The sequence below is a fragment of the Anopheles gambiae genome, chromosome 3 (assembly GCF_943734735.2).
Source record: "Anopheles gambiae chromosome 3, idAnoGambNW_F1_1, whole genome shotgun sequence".
Classification (NCBI taxonomy): domain Eukaryota; kingdom Metazoa; phylum Arthropoda; class Insecta; order Diptera; family Culicidae; genus Anopheles; species Anopheles gambiae.
In genome coordinates this window covers 63,159,328-63,181,747 of record NC_064602.1, presented here as the reverse complement: position 1 = coordinate 63,181,747, position 22,420 = coordinate 63,159,328, and the positions used below count along the sequence as shown (strand labels likewise).

The window sequence follows — 22,420 nt, the reverse complement described above, 5'->3', positions numbered from 1 at the left end:
TTGTCGACTTCCTGATCATGAAATTCTGTCATGTGCATTTACATTCAGCACGTTCGCGCAACACATTCTCATCCCTGCAGTTTGATTACGACCACTCCTTCGCATTATTCTTCACTTTTACACGCCCGGAATGGTATGGCACAGAAATGCACACCAAACGAACGGTAAAAGAAATAAAATTACCCATCGAAAAAAAAAAAACATTGCTGCCGACACATACAGTTTCCGTAACTTTCCTCATGCCAAGATTCAAACCGAGCTACACTTTCCACGTTGACGGTATAGCGTTGTTAGAGGATAGGAAAAACTCCCGTTTGAATACTGCTTGCTCATACGTACATGTGTGCATATAAGGGTGTGTGTCTGCGTATGTGTGAGTGAAGTTTCATTTTCCCTACTTTTCGCTGGTAAAGAAAGTATCAAAGAAAGAAGATGCTTGCCCACTCCGAGAGTACTTTTGGGCCAGCCCAAGCGAATGGAAAACGGAAAGAAAAAAGGTATATAATTTTATTTTTAACCGATCATTCGGCCCTTCCGCGCCATAAGTTGGTGGAGTTGGACCTAGGAAGAGCATGTTGGATTCTTTTCATCTTTTTTGCAGTAGTCAACGGAAAGCATCACTATCTTACTCTTGCTAGACGATCGCGGTACGATTGGCCTTTTCGCCTTCCATCGATCGCTTTTGTTACGAGTGGTATTGGTTGCGTTGTATTTTTCACCGTGATTGAGCTCCCTTTATAGCCCCTCGATTGCAATGAGCGCTCTGCTGCACTGACCAGCGTACAGCATGCATTTAAGCACGCAACAGCTGATTGTGGATTGAATTTATGAATTTACTACCTTACGCATGTGTTTGTTTATCGTGACGCGCTTTGCCAAAAAAAACCTAGTGTTGGTATTAATTTCTTCAGTATCCTGATTTGATGAAACTAAAATATGCAGATGAATATCTTCATGAATAGCTTCGTCATTATTTTTATGGCGTCATTATTTACAATTTAATGAAATGCAATGATCATTCGTCTATGTTCAACAAGAAATAAATACAATTTCATTTTACATTTTTCTGAAAATTACTCCTTAATCATGGTTCTTCTCATTACACATTCTCATAAAATAAACCACAAACAATACTTAAACAAATAATATCGTTTAAATGTGTTTTATGTTGTATGAACCTGTGTTTTAGGTATTATTGTATATTGTCAGTGGTAAAATTGTCATATACATCAATAACATAAAATAGGAAAAAAAACTTTAGATTTCATTATATCTTAAAAACTTACTCTATTAACTATAATGCTATACCACTCCATGCCAAAATATCTGATTCAAGCTTTAAGTATGTATGAATAACTATTAAAAATAATAAATGAGCTGCACAAATAAAAAGACAATTATAGTAAACGAGCTGTTAAAAAATTGTGATATCTAGTTAAGATATAAAGCTCCATCCAATTCATGATTATGCCTAAAACAACCTAACCCCCACCTGCCACCCAAACCATCAAACCCACACCTAGCCAAGGAGAGCAATGCAAAATCTTAAATTTAAAATGAGAGATAAAAATGCAATAATAAAAAAGGTAACAAGTACAGCATGCCGTTTGATTTTGATGACCTTTTTTTTGCAATTTAATGTTATTATTATTTTGTCCCTCGCCACCGACGTGCCATTGTTGAATTTTGAATGAAATGATTTTTTGTAGCGCTACTTTTACTTCCGCTGTGCAACATTACAACAGCAACAAAATGTAAACACGATCAAAAATTGTTGCTGATGTCAACCCGCTTTCCTTCCAATAAATCCCGCTGGCCGATGGCATCGCACCGAAACAAATGAATACGAATGATCAACGATCATCGCATCTATCAGAAAGCAAGGCAAAGAAAAACAGGCCAACACTCGTGAAATGAACACAAGGTGTGTGTGTGTGTGTATGAGTACGAAAAGCTATGGAGGAAGCTCGCAAAAAAGTAATCACACTTTCGCAATTCGAATTTTTCGCCTTCCTATTTAATTCCATCTCCATCCTTCTCAGTCTTACCTTCATTTCCTCTGGGGGTTCCCACTCATACACCTTTATGTAGGCGCAAACACACATACTCATATAACTCCGTTGTGCACCGGCACGAGAAGCTACATGCATTTTCCTTTTTCCCCAGCGACGGTTTCCTTTCCATTTGGTACCTGTGTGTTTTGCTTCTTGCTTTTATCAATTAGATTAATTATAGGCCCCAAAACACGGAATCCATGAAAAGCCAAAACCTTCCTACACGCTTCACACTACCCACGCCAGCAAAGAGGGGTGGAATGCTGAACACTATCCAGAAACTTTTTCTTTACCTCCCAAAATCCACTGGAGCAGGCAAAAGGTTCAACGTCGGAGTTCGCTGCACTCGGCTGGTCGCTGGAGTACGAAAAACGTACGAGCAAGTGTGATGAAGATGACCAACACGGTACTGGATGGTTCGATGTGTGATGCTCGCATGCCCGTTTTCGTTTACTGGTACGGTTCAATGTGATGCTGCCTGAGGCACAAGTGATTTTCGGTAGCCGGATACCGGTGAACCGAATCGGGGTGTCGAGTAACTGGACGCGATCGACCGTTGCACCCGGGTGAAATAGGATGAACGGTGCCAGACGTCACAGATATACAAGGCGGGGTCTGGAAAAGGTCAGAGCGGATTAGCACTGTAAGCATAAGATGTGTACTTTAGATAGCAGCGTGTTCTATGAAACACGAAAGATAAGATAACTGATAATGGCGGACGATTCTAAAAATTGATTTCTTATAGTGATATTGCGATAACATGATGATATGATAACATTTTTTGACATTTTAGGGTATATTTATGGTATAGTTCACGATGTATTCTAGCATCTATTTCCTTGTGGATAAGGGCTTCTAAGTTGCAAACAATCGTCATGAAACAGTCTTTTCAAAATTGTTTTCCATTACAATATTTTTCAACGTTCTTTAATTATTGTAATTATATTTATGTTAAGATATTTAGTTACCCCTTAAGACAGATTTAGGAAGTCAGAAATCAATGAAACAATGAATTTAATAAATTAAATAATAATGTGTTTTTATTAAATAACGTAACTTATGACTGCATACGATTATTTTATTATTTTTTTTACACGGTCTTAGGCATTGGACCACTTAAAACATGTGTCTAATGCGCATAACTGTCCAACAATAATAACGCATAATAATTCAACAATCGCAGATCGCCATCCCAATGACGATCAGTGGACTGATTATATGGTTTCTTGGTACTATCTCTGACCTCACCTCTGATTGTAAAATGTGAAATGTTTTCTTCTTTTTTGTATTTATTTTTAATTCACTAGGAAAAATTAACCCTTTTTGATTTTATTCATGTGTACAATTTTAAATACATAGATTTCAGTTTAATTTTTATATAATAAATTTAAGAATGTTTCCAGCTGTGTTGTTACCTTCGTTATCAGTTTATCATGTATAATCTTACATAAAGAATATAAAACCAGCTTTATACGATTGCTTCAACTCTTTTACACACTCTTTTGAATAACAACATCAACCATGCTTTTTCGGACAGCATAAAACCTAGAACATGACGCGACAGCAGAACACGACGGTCCGACATCGGTTGCAGCTCATCAGAGCGCACTCATTAGGCTTTCAGCGATGCGCAGAAATAAACCTGCAGCACATTTCAACAGTCTAATGCATCACCGGTGTTTCCCAACACTTCACACCCTCTATTCCGTTTTCCCCGGGTCTGCTGCGATCTATAGTAATAGCTAGTTAATGCGTCTGACTCGCGAGCATTACAGCTTCCTCGTGCAGCCAAAGAAGACAGCCATGTTGGTTGCATTTCACTGCCACGTGCAATGAAACTATTCAACTTCGGCGCATTTATTCGGGTCGGCTTTTCTACCCACGCATTCACTGTTACTAGCTTCCGATTGCACTTCCGTCCGCAGATACACCGATCATGCCTATACACCCAGGTTGGCGCAGAAGATAGGTGAAGCTAAAAGTGTCAATTAGGCAAAATGGAACTAAATAGAAGCATCAGGTTGAGCGTTGCAAGTTCGGCGAACTGCCGCCGCCGCCACTACCGCTGTCGAGTGTTTTTGTTTTCTTTTTCATTCTCCGCCCTCTTGGAAGAAGTGTTTATCTCGGCGGAACTCGTGGCGACGTATGCTCGGACAGACATGGATATACCGATCGCCGAGAAATAGAACTAACGGAAACAGTGCATCCATAAGCGTATGGGAGAGGCTTACGATATGGCTATGGTCATGCTCATGGTGGTAGTGATATTTGTGAAATAGAAATAAAACAATAAAACAACGGATGATAAATTGGTAAGAAAACAGAAAAAAATATTAGCTCAGCACAAAGCCTGAACACTGCTCGAAACTTTCCATGCGCCGATTTTCGCTGCTGGTCAGGAAATGATGAAGCCAACCGGACAGGCAATCGCATGAAGGCTTGAGTGGTTTCGCAACGGATAAACTATTCTTGGCACGAGAATGAATTTAACCACTATGAAGATGCCTTCTTGAGTTGGTTTGCGGCAGAAGATTGCATCAAGCATCTAAGACAGCCATCGTATGGCACATGTGAATGAACAACATTGACCATATATGCTTTTGGGTTCTAAAGTAAAATCAACTCAAACGTGTACAAAAAAATCAATATGTGGCTCTTCTAAACTGCATGCCAAATCTAAACCAAAACGATTCAGTATGGTACCGATAAACAAAAACACACCAATTCCCATTCTTGTATGTTTTAAACTTTTCTGCCGGTCTTTTGCAAATAAACGATCGAAGCTACAAAACGCTTAAACAACAAAACGCGGCTTTGGGCGAACGACAAATATGCTGATCAAATTATTTCTATAAATTCTGTGAATGAATGTTGCTGTGACGTAAAAAACTGCTGACTTAAATAAAAAAGGGTTCAAAACCGTACGCACTAAAATCATTTCAATGCCAACCACTGTTATGTAACTGCGATAATTATCACCCCCTTTGTTTTGTAGTTTTTGTATATTTTCAATGATTACATCGATCTGATGTATTGCAGGAATTGTAAATGAATGTGTAAAGCCTCGTAATTTATTAAGTAAGTTTTAATTGTAACTCCGAGGCGGCATTTATTTACTCTGTCATGTATACAGAAACCAACTCATCATAATTTTTTTTATCATGATTGTTCAAAATGATCGATATCATTTCGAAGCTGTTCACACCGACTACCACAGTCTAATCACAGCTCCATGTATCGTAAAGTTTGCTGACCCCTGCCTCAACCAATATAACTCTTCCATTACATCAGCGGTCGGTAAACTTTTTATGTAAAAGCCCAAATTTACAAAATCATCGAAACACGTGGGCCAGGAGAATGCTGTTTTTTGCAAATAAATTACTATATTATACAATTTAGAAACAAACAAAAATTATGTTCAATAGCTCAAAACAACAAAGTAAGAGGAATATCGCTTTTTGATGAACCTTTCCTGCCATGCTGCAAAAATTACTGGGGGTATTCTAGGGTACAACGCCTTTATGGCTGAAAAAATATCGAGGCTAACGAACATTCAGTCACTATTATAACGCTTTACGAACAAATAATGCCAATTCATATAAATTTAAAACTGATTCCTTTTAAAACAATCTCCTTGAAAATCGTTATACTTGTAAAAAGCAACAAAGTGTAATCATTAAGGCCGCAAATGCAAATGAAAATCAAAATTACACTAGCAAGTACGTACAATGTACCCCGGCCTTTATAGCAAAAAAAACCTGTTGTTGTTGTTTTTACAATATTGGTTCCATTTTTCAAAAGGAGATGACCGTTGTCATGTAGAAGCAATGTTAGTTTTACATACTAGTGCTGATTGAACAAGTCCTAAAAAGAATTCGAATCTTCCCCTGTATTGATAGGAACTATTTTGCTAATAAATGGAAAAAACTACTGCTGCATTTTTTCCTACGTGATTTTTCGTGATTGTGATTTCTCATTGGTAGTCCAATAAATGTAGTGTGATACAATCCATGTTAACCGCATTCAAATCCCAATGGAATCGATATACAATTGTAATCGAGTTCCAATCGCAAAGGCATCTTTAAAGAATTCAAATCCTACAAATTGCATCCGATCCTATTGAATCTTTTTAGGGATTGGTTTATCGAAATCTTCCGAATCCAGAATTTCTCAGCGCTATTACATAGAGGGAATTTAAACTTCAGTTCGATTCGTCTGTCAATGCATGTTAAGACAATAACATTTGGAAGAGTTCGACGATATTAAATGTTATACTAAAAAATGTTCAGAAAATATTTTCTCGGCCGGATTGAATGTAGCCGAGCGCCGGATTTGGTCCACGGGCCGGACTTTACCGACCGCTGCATTTTATGATTCGCAACACTGTATTAAAAATTTAACGATTCGTTAAATCTGTAACATTTTTGTGCCTAAATATATGCAATGCAATGTGCATGAAACGTTTCACGTGAAATGTACACCATGTGGCGCTAAAATTGGAACAAGGTCGCAGAGTACAGTTTTGAATTTAAATTTAACTATGTTTAACGACTTTCACCACATGGTTAGCGCGGAAATCATTGGGTCTCCTAAAGAGAATTGCGATTTCTCCGACCCTATGGGCCTGAATACTCTGTTCTGCTCTCTGGTCAGATCGATTTGTTAGTACTGCTCAGTAGTCTGGTCCCTTACAGCTCCGACCCACGTGGAACGTATTGAGCGAGTGCAGCGATCGTTCAACAGGTTTGATATATGCAAAGTCCTGGGTGGATTGTCCTCCCCCATGCCTCCTAACGAGGGCAGATGTCGGCTGCTTGCCCTGGAGCTACTGTAAAACCGCTGTTCCCATGCCCAATCCACCTTTATTGCCGCATTACTTGGTAATATTAATTCCCCATCCCTTCTTTCTTCTATGCTTTTCTACGCCCCTAACCGTGTTCTTCGTAACCGTCCTTCCCTACTGATCCCATCCCGCCGAACTGCAGTGGGCTGTTATGACCCCTTCCTTCGTACAATTCGTCGATTCAAATGTGTATACTCTATGTTTGATTTCAATCTTCCCTTATCCTCTTTCCGATCCTACCTCAGAACCATCCATAATACCGTGCTGCCTTGATTTTTGTTAGGTTAGGAACATAGCTAATAAGAATTTTTAAAGTATTGCATTGAAGGCACTATTTTATGTCATATTTTAAGAAATGTTTGCCTTTAAAGCTGCAATTTCGTCAGAAAGTCAAACTTTGTGTTTATAATGTATGATAATAACATGTTTGATACCTTTTTTGTTGTGTTTTTTTTCCTCAGTACTGTAAAATCCATAAAAAATAAATAATTTATGATTGAATATTGATGGAACAACATAAAAATTTCTTTTCTGAAATTGTTTGTTACCCATTTCACCTTTTTAAATTAATCTAAGGTTCTTTAACAAACTTCGTGAAGACTACGAAGATTATTATTATTATGTTCATGTTCCATTCTCCACCTTAAATTTGACACAATATCCTTCAAATGATCCAAATCATTATCAATATGTCATAAATGATACAATCTACAATGATACGTGTAGTGCGATGAATCTGAATCCCTATTCGCTTTCATAAAATAGCGACTTCAAAGGTGTTTTGTTTTTTTTTTCTTTTATTCGTATGGAACGATCAATCCGCGTTTTTTTTTTAAGATTTCCAAAAAAAAGTAGAGAACGAATATTCTTTATGGAAATCAAATTGACTCATCACGTCCATGTCTCATAAGCACCAAATATGTTTAGACGCTCTGTTGTTCAATTCTTTAACTCCAATGCAATTGTGTGAAAATTTACGACTGGCATTTCAATCCCACCGAGCATGCTCCACCGATTCGGAATGCACACTGTCGTCAAGAGGCGCCGGATTTTTGAAGTGCGTGGTGGGTTGCTAACGCATATTAGTCGTTCATTACTAAATCGTTCCAATTCGCTACCGCTTCACGATAAGAAATTCATTGAAGGGTGAAGTACAACCCCCCGCGGAATGGATGGAAAGCAGGGTAGTTATCAGCCCCCATTATCATTAACACCAACACCAACAGAGCGTGCTTTTACAGGCAAATTTACAAACCCAAACACAGGCCAACCGATGACGTTGACGCCGAATGGAGTGTAATAGATGTGAAAAAGCAGTCAACAGCAGATGCGCATAAACTTCATCGGACACGCGCAAAACACTCCACGAAAGCCGCCAGCGGCAGGTTCGAATTTTAGTTAGTAAGTTAGACTCGTTTGGATCGGTTTGTGGCGGGTCGAGCTGATTTGAAGAGCTGCACTGTGGACGGTGCTGGTGGTGTCGTATCGTTGGTGTTGGTGAGATCATTTCACGGCCAAGAACGAAACCGCGAGTAACTAAAACGATACCAAAGTGTAAAAGAAAAATGAATAAAACACACGCAACCATATGATAAACCATTCGACTGATTATCAGAAAGAGTTTGTCAGTTTTCGTTCGGGTTTTTATACATTCGTTTGAACGCTACATTGTGGACACTGTTTAACCTTGCTTGCGTTAGAGTATGCGTGAACGGTTTGCTAGTTGTTCGTTGAAGTCGGCAAACACGAAACCTTCTCGCATAAGTGTGTTTTTCTGTGCCGGTTTGCGGTGAGGGAATACGAGTTATGCAACGAATTTCTTCCAAGAATTTGTATCATTTCTCAAACAACTGTTTGGGAGTGCAAGATACAAAAAGAAAGTAACGAGAAATTACAACATTGTCAAAACGCTGTGACCGGTATAAGTGTGTATGTGTGTGTAACATCGTGTAGATGGGATGTTTTTTTTGCATCTGAATATTCGTCTGTTTTATTTTCAAACCCGGGCACGTGAACACCATGTGACCTGCTGACCTACATTGAGGTTGATCAGATCCGGAATACGGATGTTTGTCTAAGAAGCTGCCACATACATCTCAATCACTTATCAACCTCCTTGTCAGTCGTGAGTTAGTTGTGAATGTATAGAAATTCTTTCGCTATTTGTTCCATAGCAAGAAAATAGGCAAGCAAAGGGTGCTACAGAACAAGCTTCATCTCCATTTCCGAACTATCCTCTTGAAAAAGAAAATTGCCGCAGGTTAAACAAACGTGATGTGCTGTTTTTTTTTGTTTTGTTTCTTTTTATTATCACACTGCCAACGAATAAAATTTTCTCAAGGCGAATCGTGTTTGCGTTTCTAGTCAACAATTAAACCGAAGCAAACAGACTGCGATCCAGCACGGAACTCGCTCATTTCCGCGCGATCATTAATTCGCTCCAAATGATACTGCTATTACTGTGCATGCGCAACTACATATGCAGCGAGGTAATAAGGAAGTAGAGCAGATGCTGACAAAAACTGCTGCCAATTGTAACTAGGATTGCATAGGAAACAATGAAATGTAGAAAAAAACAATGAACACTGTTAGTAAAATTAAATAGATAAAATAGGAGAAATTAAAACATAAACACAGAAAAAGACGTATCTCTGACAGTATAAGCTACATTAAATAGGATTGCAGCTCAAGTTTGCAGCTGATAACAAAAATGCCCAGGCCAAGATGACTATGATGATCATGTTATCTAAGGTTTGCTCGTATGTTAATCTTGGTCGACTTTGAAATGTACGATCACATAAAATGAATGAATTTCATGAAAGTGTTTTTCGTTATGTATTATGCATTTTATTTGATTTGATATTGCAACTTTATTTGACTTTGATTTGATGTTATGTTTTTCTTGAGACATTCTTATAATATATTGATAGCATTATGTTCATTTCAAATATTGAATTGGATGTAAACTGCTAGGACTGTATATTTATTTTATTTAATATTAGACAAACTAACCCAGCAAGCACGCAAAATAACCATGAAACATAGTTAGTGAGGTAATAAAATTCAACAGCAAGTCAGGCATACGAATCTTACTTTCAAATTTTAAATTAGTTGCTCCAGTTTAAAGTGCCATTCACTAAAGATTTGGCAGTCGTTGGGTGTAGCATTTTCAACTAGTCGCGTGACGTGCCCCCAAATCCGGTTAACAAGGTCAGGAACAAGTATTATTTGCTTGATCAAGAAATACAAGCTCATATCCAGCCCTACACAGTTTCTACCTCCATACGTCGATTAAATAAAATTAAAAAAAAAGAAAACCCCAAACCGCCACATTGCTCATTAACGCCGTCCCGAGCCACTGGTTTGCGAAACAATGTCGGTGGTGGCGTTTTGCAAATGGATCGTAGTTCATTCTGCAACTAGCTACAAGCTGAACTCAAACTCGGGCGTTAAACCAATGTACCGTGCTGCTCAGGTGCAGCAGAAAGTGTCCCTTTCCTGCTACTTTGTCGCCTTGCAGAAGAATAGATTTGTTTGTAAACGCAGTCGATGCAGTTCGTGCGGCGTTTAGCGCGCGCTCAGTGACATGGTTTATGTGTTTACGCCGCACGATGTGCGATCGGTTCAACGCCGCCCGACGAGATGGCGTTAGTTTTGACGAAGTAGGGAAACCCGATTGGAGGCGTTATGTAGAGCACTTGGCATGGTGCAGCTGCGTGAAGCACAGGGAAGCTGTAGAAAAAATCTGATTGACAATGATTAATTTTCGAAAATCTTTACCTTTACTTGTTTTGTCAATGTACTAGACACAATGGGCAAACAATAGTTTTTAAATATCATAAAATAACTCATGCGAGTTAAACAAAAACTGTGTATATTCCTTAAATCATGTAACATATAAACTCATTTATTCGAGAACAAATTGAATCAGTTTTTTTACGCTTCTTACATGCACCAGAGCAGCTGATCATTTTAGAAAAGCGAAAGTTTACTTTTGTATATTTTTTAATATGAAATACTGATTATCTGTTTTGGATAAGAATAGAAACTCATTTCACGATAAGCTACAATGAGCATGATTGAGGCATGAGAACAGCCAAGAAACCGTCACGCTTATGTATTTTTGAGCAATTTCATTGTAAAACAATTACCACTGATCATTTATGAATGGGAATCACATAAAATGTTCAATTACAGCCCATTAGCAAGAAATTACGTTTCGTTGCGGAAAAATTAACACTTAGTTTGCATTCCCAACTGCATCCAGGCAAGGCACTTTCTAAGTGATGCCAACGGATGGTTCGTGTTTCGTGACGTTGCCAATCTTCCTAAGTGCGAACCTTCCAAGCTTCTCAACAAACTGAGCCGAATACGTGTGTGTAAACAGTTTATGTGTGTATGTACGTTCGAGCCGGCGAAAGCAATCTTCCAACACGTTTACGTCCTCGAACAGGCCCGAATGCGAAAGTTTGCTTCTCAACAGTGACGCCAGCGCAAGCACGATCAACACCAGCACGCGTTGCCGAGTGCCTACGGTGACGACACGCTACGGGGGTAAGTACGACCGAGGGCATCGCTAGTGAACGACGGCTCTACAGCGGCAGAAGTAAGGCGGCCGCGGGTTGACCCTTCCGAGCATTCTTAGCGCGCACCAACACGCGAATCGCGCTACGCTTCCCGGCAACGGCGCCGTTACCTATTTTCTGCAGAATCTCTCGCATCAGTTCGCAGCGAGTCTCCGAGCGAAGACGTACGCAACGCTCGCTACCGGAGCACAAGTCCTTACCCCTTCACGATGGCTGTCGATCAGAAGCTGGAGGAGCTGATGGGATTGCTTGGTAAGTGAAGGGATGTGGTCGTGTGGTTGGTTAGTTGTGGTCAGTCGGCTAAAATGAAGTTACGGTTCAGGCGGTACAAACAATTTGAAAGTGAAATCGAGTGCTCAACTTTAGTGCCCTCCAGCCTTAATATAACTCAAACAAAAGCAACAAAATCAGTTTAATTCACAGTCAACGCACTGGATATGAACTGAACCATAAAGGAAGAGAATTAAATTCAAACAATCGTGGCAAACGTGGCTAGTGCAGTCACTACAGTCTTCAACTGGTTCTTGACTGAGCCTTGACCTTGAGAAAGTCTTTCATGCGTGGTTTTGGTGGTGTAGTCGAATGAATAGGTTTGAAGGACGATGTATACTGACTTCTAACAGATGTCATATTGGAATCAGCCGTTCTTTCTCTTGAACCGAATGTGTATGTCTACAGTAACAGGCGGCTTGTGTTCCGATTCAGCCAACTCTGTTGTTTAAAGTGTATAGCGTAAGGTGGTTCATTAACCGGTAAATCAGTTGCCATGTGCGTGTTCAGTGTGTGTCGTAAAAATATCATTATCGGTGGTTTACGTTTGTGGAATTCCCATGAATGGTTTAAAATTCTACTCACAGAAAGTGTGCGTGACATGTAGAGGCAAGCTAGAAGGTTTAGATCGATCATGATCATTCATAGGATAGTTCAGCATTTTGTTGAATTCAAAAAAATTAAATCGCTCATTTTTCAAAAGCTTCTCTTCCATCAATTCGAATTATATTTGCTAGGTGATCATACAAAATCACATTCCATGTTATTGCTTGTATCAAGGTATTTCCTATCTAACACCAAAACATTGTATATAGCTAGTGGTCAAAAGTCCAGTCAATAAGCGATAAGGCTATCAATTTTGACAGTTCGAAGCTTATGTACAACTTCCGATCGTGTGATTGTAATAGAATCGTTCCTACGAGATGAAAGATCTATCAAAACGAACACATGCAGCATTCAAAAGTGATTCCAAGTTGCTTCAGTTGCACGCATCGAAAGAATCGACAGTTAGCAGTGATGAAAATGTTGTAAATTATCTGTCCTCGTCGCAGGGCGATGTCTTATCTCCCTATCACCCGGCTGATACCGCTTGAACGCAATACCATTCACTAGCACACGGTTATTGCGCGATGTATTAACGAGCTGTTGACTTTACATTAACATAAATGTGTCGTTACTCAATGCTCGCTTGTTGAACGCCCTGATCGATTGAAGTGCGAAAAAAATCCCACCCATGGTGTAAAAACCCCACCTGAAAAAACGCACGAACAGGTAGCTTGACTTGTGGTTATAAACTGGATTCTACGACCACTTTCAGACGGGTTTTGCACATTCTGGGTTAGTAATTTGAAGCGAACAATTCAGTTGGTCAATGTCACGCGCATCTGAAAACGTATGATCACCAACAAGCAACGTTTGCTATCGGTTCTTCCTTTCGATTATTGATCATTTGTCAAGATGTGAAATTTTCACCTCCTTCCGCATACAAAGCGACCGTCTTACCGAAACTACCCATCGAAAGGCGTACGCATGTCAATTAACTTAAATTTGGCGCCAACTGTACAACATTGTCAGACGCGCGCGTGCGTTCTGTGACGAACTGCGAGCTTCTCAATTGATACTAATTGAGTTTTACGATAGCGAATTTTGGCGAAACTGGTGCCAGCATTGCCCGGTTGGCAGATGATATCGGTGACGTACTTAGTGGCAACATGTTAATAACGGAAATCAATAAGATGGTTAACTGATCTGTTCGATGGTAAACATAGAGCTACTGGTAACAAACCCATTGTGCATTTGGTTAGCGTTTACCTCCCACCGTATTTGTACGGTAGAACGTTTGCATTGCTTATTTTGATCTAGAATTAGTAAGCTCAATAATCGATAAAGGTTTAGCAGTACGATAAGTACGCGGTGAAGGTTTATAGAATTTATAAATAGATAACATAAGACAGTTGTAACAACAGACTGTGACCTCGAAGAGCTTTTTTTGTATAAACATACATTGTTTAATTGTTTAATTGTGATGGTATATCGAGATCAAACACATGTTACCTCGCGATCAATTATTCAATCAAGCAATGGTTGCGATCTTCAACGATGTCAAGAATGAACAGCCAAACATGGCTGACTAATTTGGCTTATTTAACAAAAACTATGTGTAAATTCATCCTATCAAAACGTTTTAAATTTTCTGTTTCTGTCGATTTCAGGTGACTTTGGCCGGTACCAAGCATTCCAATTTGTGTTACACCTGCTAGCTGCCGTAACGGCTGGCCTGCACATGCTATCGCTAGTGACAGTTGCCGCAGTCCCAGAGCATCGCTGTTTCATAGAAGCACTAGATTCGGCGTCCGCAACTTCGAACGGAACTATTCTTCCAAGCTTCAGTCAGCTTGCAAGCTACATTCCGCTAAATGCTGATGGAGAGCTAGAATCGTGCCTGATGTACGATCCACTCGCAGCTGACAACGGTACAACTGTTTCATGTAGCTCGTACGTGTACAACAACACCTACTACCAGTCGTCGCGCACGATCGAATGGAACCTGGTATGTGACAAGCGTTGGATGGGCGCACTCGGACAAACGATCTACATGTTGGGCGTATTCACCGGTGCCGTTTGGTTGGGTGGACTTGCCGACAAGATTGGCCGCAAGAAGGTGTTTTGCTGGTCGGCACTAATGCAGCTGATTCTCGGTGTGGCCGTAGCTTTCACGCCAGAATTTATCTCTTTCCTGGTGTTGCGTTATCTGTACGGAATATTCGGCAGTGCGGGAAGCTACATCACCGGGTTCGTGCTGACGATGGAGCTGGTTGGACCGAGCAAACGTACTCCCTGTGGCATCTCCTTCCAGGGAGCGTTTGCCGGTGGCATCATGCTGGTTGCTGCCTGGGGTGCTCTAATTCCCGACCGAATGATCCTGCAGGTGGTGTATGGTTTGCACGGGCTACTGCTGGTGGCGCACTGGTGGATCATGGACGAGTCGCCCCGCTGGCTATGGATGCAGGGTCGCAAACGAGAAGCAGTCAATATTGTTGATCGAGCAGTTCGCATGAACGGACGTGGCATGAACGTGGACAAGGAGTACTATCTTGTGGAAGACAAGACTGCGTACACCGAGGAGGCGAGTGCTACATCGGCAGGACTTGCCGATCTTTTCAAAACACCGAATTTACGCAAGATGACGCTGAACGTGTGCCTATGCTGGTTCGCAAACTCGATCACATACTACGGTCTATCGCTGAGCGCTGGCAAGCTGAGCGGTAATCCGTTCCTCATACTGTTCTTGATGGGCCTGGTAGAGTTCCCGAGCTACATCTCCATCAGCTATCTGCTAGACAAGTTAGGTCGCCGTTCCATCACAAGCTCGCTGATGATCGTCGGTGGTATTTGCTGCATCGTAGCGGCATATCTGACGCGGGGCAGCACCGAATCCACATCGATTGTCATGTTCGGTAAACTGTTCATTGCTGGTTCGTTCGCCGTCATCTACAACTACTCGGCCGAACTGTTCCCAACCGTTGTGCGAAACTCCGCCATGGGACTTGGTTCGATGTGCGCTCGTTTGGCTGGTGCCATGACGCCCATGATCACACTGCTCGATTCATTCGATCCGAAGATCCCAGCCGTGATCTTTGGTGTGATATCGCTGATTTCAGGCACTTGGGTCCTGTTCCTGCCCGAAACTATGGGTAAACCTATGCCGCAGAGCTTGATGGATGGAGAAAACTTTGGCCGTGGAGATACTGCCTTCTCGAGCTGCATGGGTCGCAACAAAACGCATACAGAGGACTTTCCTCCACCTCAACAGATGGTGCCACTCCGGAAGAATAGCCGATAAACTGTACTTCTGTGTGATTTTAAGCGGGGAGTGTAAAGATGAGAGTAGAGATTTGTTTAGTTATGTAAGAAACAGATTAACCTCAAATACAGCATTTGCAGGCCTTGGTGGCAGGCATTTGCATTGAAAGTGAAATTGCTTATTGTGTTTCGATAGCGTGTCCTGTGTTAAGTAAAGAATGGCCCTACGTGATTTAAACATCAACTAAAATATCACAACATTGAATCAATACCCACAGAATACGTGTAAATATTTTTACAATCAATGTATTCATGTATTTATGATGCATTCTTCTGTATAATTTCGTTCAATCACTGGTTACTAGTTGTATAAATCGATTATGTCTTCCACACTGGATATAGTACCCGTGATCAAGAGATACAAACCAAACAATGCCATCAGACCGTTTTTTACTAGGCGCCACTTCATCCATCCAAAGTCTCCCGGCCAGCGGTAAATTGTGTCTACAATGATTGGAAACCACAACGCAAGGATAGGATTGAAAACAGCACCAATGAATCCAACGAAGGTTCCAATATCCGGAACACCGCAAGCAATGCCTACGATACCGATAAGGTACAACAGTCTTATGCCTGTTTGAGCTGCGACATGCCATTTCGGCGGTACACGATCATGTACCCTTCGCCAAACTATTTCAATGGGAACGTAGAAAAATATTCCTATTGAGAATAGGATGGCCACTGCTGACAATACTTGTATAACCATCGCTAAGCTGAAACGGAGGAAAATTACTAGAATATTTTAACGTACGTCATCGCCAGCTGAGCATACTTACTCCTCTTCTTGGGGAAAGTTTAGCGTTATTGAGCCTTGAATTTTATCGCCATATCGAAGGTAGCCTGCCACACCAATAAAACTGTACAAAATGGCCAAGCATATGTTGTTAACGTTTACTATTCCAGGGCATCCAAGGTAGTGTTCCGGGTGTTTCATTTGATTGGACACGGGAAATATGAGAGATGTTGCATCAAATGCAAAGTATGCAGCGCTGTAATAGTTGATTTAAAGTTAACCCAACGGCAGACCGCATAACAGTGCTTCTTTTCGCATTTAACATACCCGAGGAAAGTAGTCAACGAATTGAAAGATGGAAATAAGTCTCGGTCGTCGAATGAGAGTGGCTCTTTGAATATGTAATACAAGGATATGACGACATTCGCAAATATCAGTGTTGTAGCTATAGCTGAGAATGGGACGAGATATTTAATTTCCCTGACCTGGGTTATTCCAATGGCTGGTACAGCGGCTAGTAGAATATAGATTCGGACATCCCAGTCCAGATCCGTACGAGCATTGATAACGTCGTGTAGGGTCGAGCCAACAAATACCATGTAGATCATTGATGATATCGGTATCATCAGAAAGTAGTCTACAATATTCCTGTTCAGGGCAAATATTGAATTGTCAAATAGCGAATGTTATAACAATTATTGGTCGTTAAATACTCACTTAAATATTTTCCCCAATGGTCGTATTCTAGGTGAGCCCAAAGCACAAGCATGATCCAGAGTTTCTGCAAAGCTTAGCATAGGTATACGTTCTCTTTTACATATTTTGTAAGCGGTGTCAACCTATAATCGAAAAATAAACATATATTATCAAAAATTTGATCTGCTCCCGCACTTATGTAAGCTTTGCTCACCAACAAATGAACACAGTGCGAGTAGAGCATTCCTAACAGAAACGTTCCGATAACGCCAAAAACCAGTCCACCATTTCGAATAGCAAACGGCATCGATAGGATTCCTACACCCATGGCTCCCTTCATAACGTGTACGAATGTGCCAAACGTGCTGTAAAAAATTCAGCAGTAATTTATGAAATATTCACGCACGTGATGATAGACAGCTCACGAGTTTGGTTTGCTGATCGTTCGATGCTTGTAGGGATCATAGTCGTCCTGAGTATCATCATCAGTTCCCAGTTCAGCTAGCGTGTCCTTTGAGGTTACGTTAATGGACATGGTGAGGCTGCAAGACACCGAAACTGGACACAAGTAAATTTGGGCCACAATGCGTAGGCAGCAACGTTTCACTTTTGACTGATCGTAATAGTCTATCAACCGAATGATAACCGTTGTGTAAGATACCGCGCCCCAGAAAAAGAGATACAGGTTTATTTCAGAGATTAAATGGAGTTGAGTTTAACGTAACAGGAAGGCTATACTATGATGAACTAGCAACATTCAATCAATGGAACATCAATCAATGGATGCTTGAAATAAAATTGTTTTATCTGTAAAGTACCTTTTTGAGTCTAATTCCTATTCCGGTTTCTGGAGTGATTTTGCATGTATGGGTTAATGCCAATGTTTACGCACACATGCATAATGTGTTTAGATGCCTTTTAATAAAGCGTGATATTATTCTCGCCGGTGTATTTTTAACAATTGTGCCTTTAAATGTATTGGACTGAAAATGCTGTATTATTTAATATGAATAAATACTTGCAGTTTCAATTTTGTTGGTGACACCAATGGAACGTGTTTTGCAATGAAATTGTAATTTCTAATTAAGTTTAATTCATTTGGCAATATTTGATACCGTTTGTTCTTGTCGTGTATTTTGTTAAATATTGAATGTTTCGTATTTTTATATGTAAAAACAATATTTATGTACCAGAATCTGGATGTTTAATGATTTTGAAATATTTCATGAAATTTCATAGTTCATTGCAGAACATCTAATTTCACATATAGATGGCGTTACACTACGTTTCATTGAGTCCCCGATAAACAATTTGAGATCGTTTGGGTGGCCACAAAAATCAGCGATGCATCGATGTATTGTCATACTTTGGAGTAGTATAAGATGTGCTCCTTTACTCATTTTCTTGCGCCCGTAGACATCTGGTTTGGTTGTGTATTCGCAAGGTAATTCATGAATCTAAATAAGGGCTGGATCAGTTGGTAATGCAGTATTTACAGTAAAGTATTTGTGATGCCGGTAGGCCCATTGCAATTGAATATAGTATTCGTCAGAATTTCCTCCAAAATTGATGCTTTTGTACAGGTCTAAGAGAACAACGATGGTAAAATGGGTGGTGAAAACAAAAAAAAATCAAGTTATGATTACATTGCTGAACTATGTAACAGAAGAAAACATTAGGATTCTGTCAAAAAAATCGTTATTGAGATATTTGCGTAGATTTTGTGTGATTGGATCAGTTTCGAAAAGTTACTCACTGAGTTGCTAAGGCTAAGGCTAGGGAGTTTGAAAATATGTTTTGAAAATATTGTTACATATTTTAGTTTGGATTATGAAAAAACACAAAACTTGCGAGGAAGAACTTTTTTGGATAATTTTAGTCATCTAAAACATTTCAGGTTGATGATTATCCTTATTAAACTTAAAAAATCTTTTAAAAAATATGAAAAACGTTTTTTTAAATCATTTAACAATTGTATTTTTCAAAGATTTTCAAACTTTTTGCAGCATTTCCCCCATGAAAGGTGCATGTAGGATTTTATTCCTCCATCACAAGTTCATGAGCGGGGGAGAGAGCTGGTCTTAATAATTAGTATTTAGATTAACTAAAACTATGTAATTTTTTTATTTTGCCATTCAGTGATAGTTCGTTCTGCAGGGTTTTATAATCATGTAGTCAAATAGGTTATTCACGTAGGGAAATGTTTTGTAAGTTGAATAGCGCTGGCATTTTGTAGAGGTTTGCATGTAATGGAATTGCTCAACCGAAGCTGCTTAACTGCGAGGGCGCTGAGACTATGAAGTTGTATGGTGTACAAGGTCTCATGTGAGCTCGCAGACTGCTCGAATTTGTTGTATTGCTTTTTTGTAATAAAGTAATTTAAAAATAAAATCGGATGATGTTGCACTGGATTACGATACATCTTCTGTGTGTTATATAACTTTTTGTTCTATTTATTGCAGTGCTCCAGTATATTATCGAGCTTGAAATGATACAAAAGTAAAAATTGAAGCATGTCATTAGTTGCTGTATCTTGATTCATAATTTGTATGAAAGTCAATCAAAACAATAAAATATTTAAATTTAATCTTTACTGATTATGCAACGACCTATTGAAACTATTGCTTCATTTTTATTGTGGCACATTTTAGCCACAACAAAACTATTTACAGATGTACTAATCAACCTTTAGTGTTTTCCAGCATCATAATCAATGAATATATAAACTTATGAATCTGAAAATATATTTATACATCGAAAATATTAATATATTTTTTTGTATACTGAATGACAATAAATAATGTAAAAATTTATTATCATTTACAATACCTGCAAAAACGCCGTAATGTTTAAGGGTAACGTGGCTGCCATCAGCATTTTCGGTTTTTGCGACATCATTAGCACCATTTTCATGAACTTCATGTCTCGAACAGAGAGTTTATCCCAATGGATGGCACCAATTTTCAACGTGAGAGCATCGGTCTGCAAGAAAACACTACAGATAAAGTCAAAGATTCAAGATTGTTGTCTCGTTTTACAACTCCAACCTTAAGTTCGAGGCTGGTTCCAAGAAAGCAAATGTAAAATATTTGAACCGATCCAAGAAACACAATAGCAGCCCCCGGATACCAATCCAGCTGTAAATGGACCCAGAAAGTAAAGATGTTTTACCAAGAATAGTAAACAGAAGACAAATATTAAACAAAATGATACTTACCAAAACCAATCCCAGCACCGAGATAACCATAGTTGGAACCGTTGAGATGAGCGTTACAAAGTGGTATGGATTCAAAAAGTCTACAAGTTGCTTTAAGTAAGTTCGATGGTGCTGATACTGCCGTATGATCTCAACTATTTTATCTTGGATCGTATCGAGGCTCTCATTACGTTCAAGCTGTTCATTCAGTTCCTCTGTGATAGTCATCAGGACGTCCAGTTGGCCGTACGCAGTCAGTAGATTGTAGATGGTAGTGATGTCAGACCCAACCGTGATGATCCAATAGTAAATGGCCATTATAAGCTGAATGCCATAGTTGGCATAGTACCCAGCCAATGTGTTTGCATCTATGAAGGGCATGACAAATCCAAACGGCAGTATGCGATCTGCCAGAAATATCGATGACAAACCAGGAATGCTCATTGCTGTTATCACTAATAGAAGATAAACTAGAACAGTCACTTTAATCACGATGTAAATAAGACTGGCATTATCGCACAGCACACGCTTGACTGCAATACTTTGACCCATCATATGTTGATAGTAACGATGATTGATCTCGTACAAATCAACGACTCGCTGACGAGTTATAATAAAGCTGTATATTTTCATAATGGCCTGCAAACAGAGATTACAGTGTTTTAATCAGCAAAACTGTAGAAATGTACTGCTTTTATTTTACCTGACAGCAAAATCCAAATGTAGCAATGCAGTAGATTAGCTTAATAATATCGTGGCGCGATTTATACGACGAAATTAACACACTCACAACGTAGAGCACCAAGTTGCTGATACCGAAGATAAAGAAGAAGTTGACGAAAGAATGCTTGCGCTTGAAAAAAGACACTCCCATTGATTTGTTAAAGGACTCAATTCCTGCAGTTAAATCCATGCTGCCTTGCAAAGGATCTGGCGCAGAGTAGTGAAAAAAGCTATGCTTCTTTAGCCTCCGTAGAAACTCCATGGTGAACTGATAACAACTCCACGTATAAACTTTTATTTATATGCTATACGCCTGCCATTTTCTTTTCATTAAATAATTGTCTGACAATTTAATTGATCTTAAACGACAGCAGCTGGCAGATTCCCCGATTAAAAGAATACTAGCTGCTTACTGAACAGAGGTATGTCGTATTCCTGTTTTCCGAAAGGTGTGCACATTTATCAAGCACTTTGAACAGATTTCTTTATAAATTATAAATTTACAAGTACTGTCGATTTGATATTAAATTGAGAAATTTTATTGATTTTTCAACAACGATATTAAGACTGCACTACACTGCAATACATATTCTTAGGAGAAGAAAGGTATACGTTCAAAGAGTGAATTATATATTCAACGAATAGCAATGGTCATTTACCTAAAATCAATATGTACTCTTCGTACCTGTGGCGTACTGTGGTGTGGTATTTATCACAAAGGTTAAATTTTACGACAAAGTTTCGGAAATAATACTCCCACTGGAGTGAAACCGTCCATGAAGTGCCGTTTAGTTCGACGAATGAAGCAGCAAATGTGAAACATATCGTTGATCCTTCATATCAGGGATGTACTTTGGTGCGAAGGAAAATAACAGATTGTTATGAAACTGCGAGACACTTTTATGGGTCCACGTTAACGGCTCGAGATAAAAGCTGGCAGCATTCATTCACCCATGGTACGGTAGAGTTTTTGCCAGCATATTAAAACATATCGTGCTGATATGCTAAGTGCTAGTCATCCCAAGTGTCCAAACAGGATTATGGTATTAATAAATATACATGGCATCATAAAAAGCATTCCGATCGAAGAGTTCGATACCGCTCGTGAGTGTTCGTGTGATGTTTTTGAATGCAGTCAGCGAAAATGTATATAGTTTTTACAAACAGTACAGATTCTTAACTTACATAACATTTTATCAAAGCAAACACAGCAACCAGCTTATTTTAACAATAAACGAAAATCTTATACGTTGAATGATGGTAGAATAAATTAATAGCGCCTGTACTAATAAGTTCACTTTCCCCAACACATTGTCTGAGAGAGGTTCAGCCGGTAAAACACTTCCTTTATTAAATTCTTGCCTCGCTTAACATTGACCGGACAGAATCAAATTAAGTGCTTAGCACGATTGTTTTGCTCTAGCTTTAGCAGAGTGTGAAAATCGCTACCTTAAG

General features: G+C 39.4%; 3 protein-coding genes across 28 annotated transcripts; 1 reads left to right on the top strand and 2 right to left on the bottom strand.

The window, feature by feature from the left end:
• The first annotated feature begins 8,163 nt into the window (after positions 1 to 8,163).
• On the top strand, positions 8,164 to 15,703 carry LOC1275246 (organic cation transporter protein). 26 transcript variants are annotated; one of them, XM_061654498.1, is made up of 4 exons: positions 8,228 to 8,282; positions 11,095 to 11,451; positions 11,607 to 11,735; positions 13,967 to 15,703. In XM_061654498.1, the coding sequence occupies exons 3-4, from the start codon at positions 11,693 to 11,695 to the stop codon at positions 15,595 to 15,597; spliced, it is 1,674 nt and encodes a 557-aa protein (XP_061510482.1). In that variant the 5' UTR covers positions 8,228 to 8,282; positions 11,095 to 11,451; positions 11,607 to 11,692; the 3' UTR covers positions 15,598 to 15,703. The 26 variants fall into 26 exon arrangements, with proteins under 26 accessions (XP_061510478.1, XP_061510476.1, XP_061510479.1 ...); XM_061654503.1 differs by having other exon boundaries at positions 8,228 to 8,298; positions 11,165 to 11,451; XM_061654504.1 differs by having other exon boundaries at positions 8,234 to 8,282; positions 11,165 to 11,451.
• Positions 15,704 to 16,019: 316 nt separating this feature from the next.
• On the bottom strand, positions 16,020 to 17,581 carry LOC1275245 (proton-coupled amino acid transporter-like protein CG1139). The gene is made up of 5 exons (XM_061656599.1): positions 17,472 to 17,581; positions 17,261 to 17,411; positions 17,068 to 17,189; positions 16,678 to 16,998; positions 16,020 to 16,606 (listed from the first exon to the last, which is right to left on the bottom strand). The coding sequence occupies exons 1-5, from the start codon at positions 17,579 to 17,581 to the stop codon at positions 16,390 to 16,392; spliced, it is 921 nt and encodes a 306-aa protein (XP_061512583.1). The 3' UTR covers positions 16,020 to 16,389.
• Positions 17,582 to 19,229: 1,648 nt separating this feature from the next.
• Positions 19,230 to 22,084, bottom strand: LOC1275244 (odorant receptor 67d). Its single transcript, XM_061654519.1, has 5 exons — positions 20,946 to 22,084; positions 20,264 to 20,881; positions 20,094 to 20,183; positions 19,876 to 20,028; positions 19,230 to 19,781 (listed from the first exon to the last, which is right to left on the bottom strand). The coding sequence occupies exons 1-5, from the start codon at positions 21,225 to 21,227 to the stop codon at positions 19,728 to 19,730; spliced, it is 1,197 nt and encodes a 398-aa protein (XP_061510503.1). The 5' UTR covers positions 21,228 to 22,084; the 3' UTR covers positions 19,230 to 19,727.
• Positions 22,085 to 22,420: the final 336 nt, after the last annotated feature.

Excerpts from the sequence above, each read along its gene's own strand:
- LOC1275246 (XM_061654494.1), top strand. The coding sequence starts at position 11,693 with ATGGCTGTCGATCAGAAGCTGGAGGAGCTGATGGGATTGCTTG. Across the intron at positions 11,736-13,966 it reads GGAGCTGATGGGATTGCTTG|GTGACTTTGGCCGGTACCAA; the intron begins GTAAGTGAAGGG and ends TGTCGATTTCAG.
- LOC1275245 (XM_061656599.1), bottom strand. The coding sequence starts at position 17,581 with ATGTCCATTAACGTAACCTCAAAGGACACGCTAGCTGAACTGGGAACT. Across the intron at positions 17,412-17,471 it reads ACGATCAGCAAACCAAACTC|CACGTTTGGCACATTCGTAC; the intron begins GTGAGCTGTCTA and ends AATTTTTTACAG. Across the intron at positions 17,190-17,260 it reads CGCACTGTGTTCATTTGTTG|GTTGACACCGCTTACAAAAT; the intron begins GTGAGCAAAGCT and ends TTTCGATTATAG.
- LOC1275244 (XM_061654519.1), bottom strand. The coding sequence starts at position 21,227 with ATGGAGTTTCTACGGAGGCTAAAGAAGCATAGCTTTTTTCACTACTCT. Across the intron at positions 20,184-20,263 it reads CGGTGCTGGGATTGGTTTTG|CTGGATTGGTATCCGGGGGC; the intron begins GTAAGTATCATT and ends GTCCATTTACAG. Across the intron at positions 20,029-20,093 it reads GAACCAGCCTCGAACTTAAG|ACCGATGCTCTCACGTTGAA; the intron begins GTTGGAGTTGTA and ends GTTTTCTTGCAG.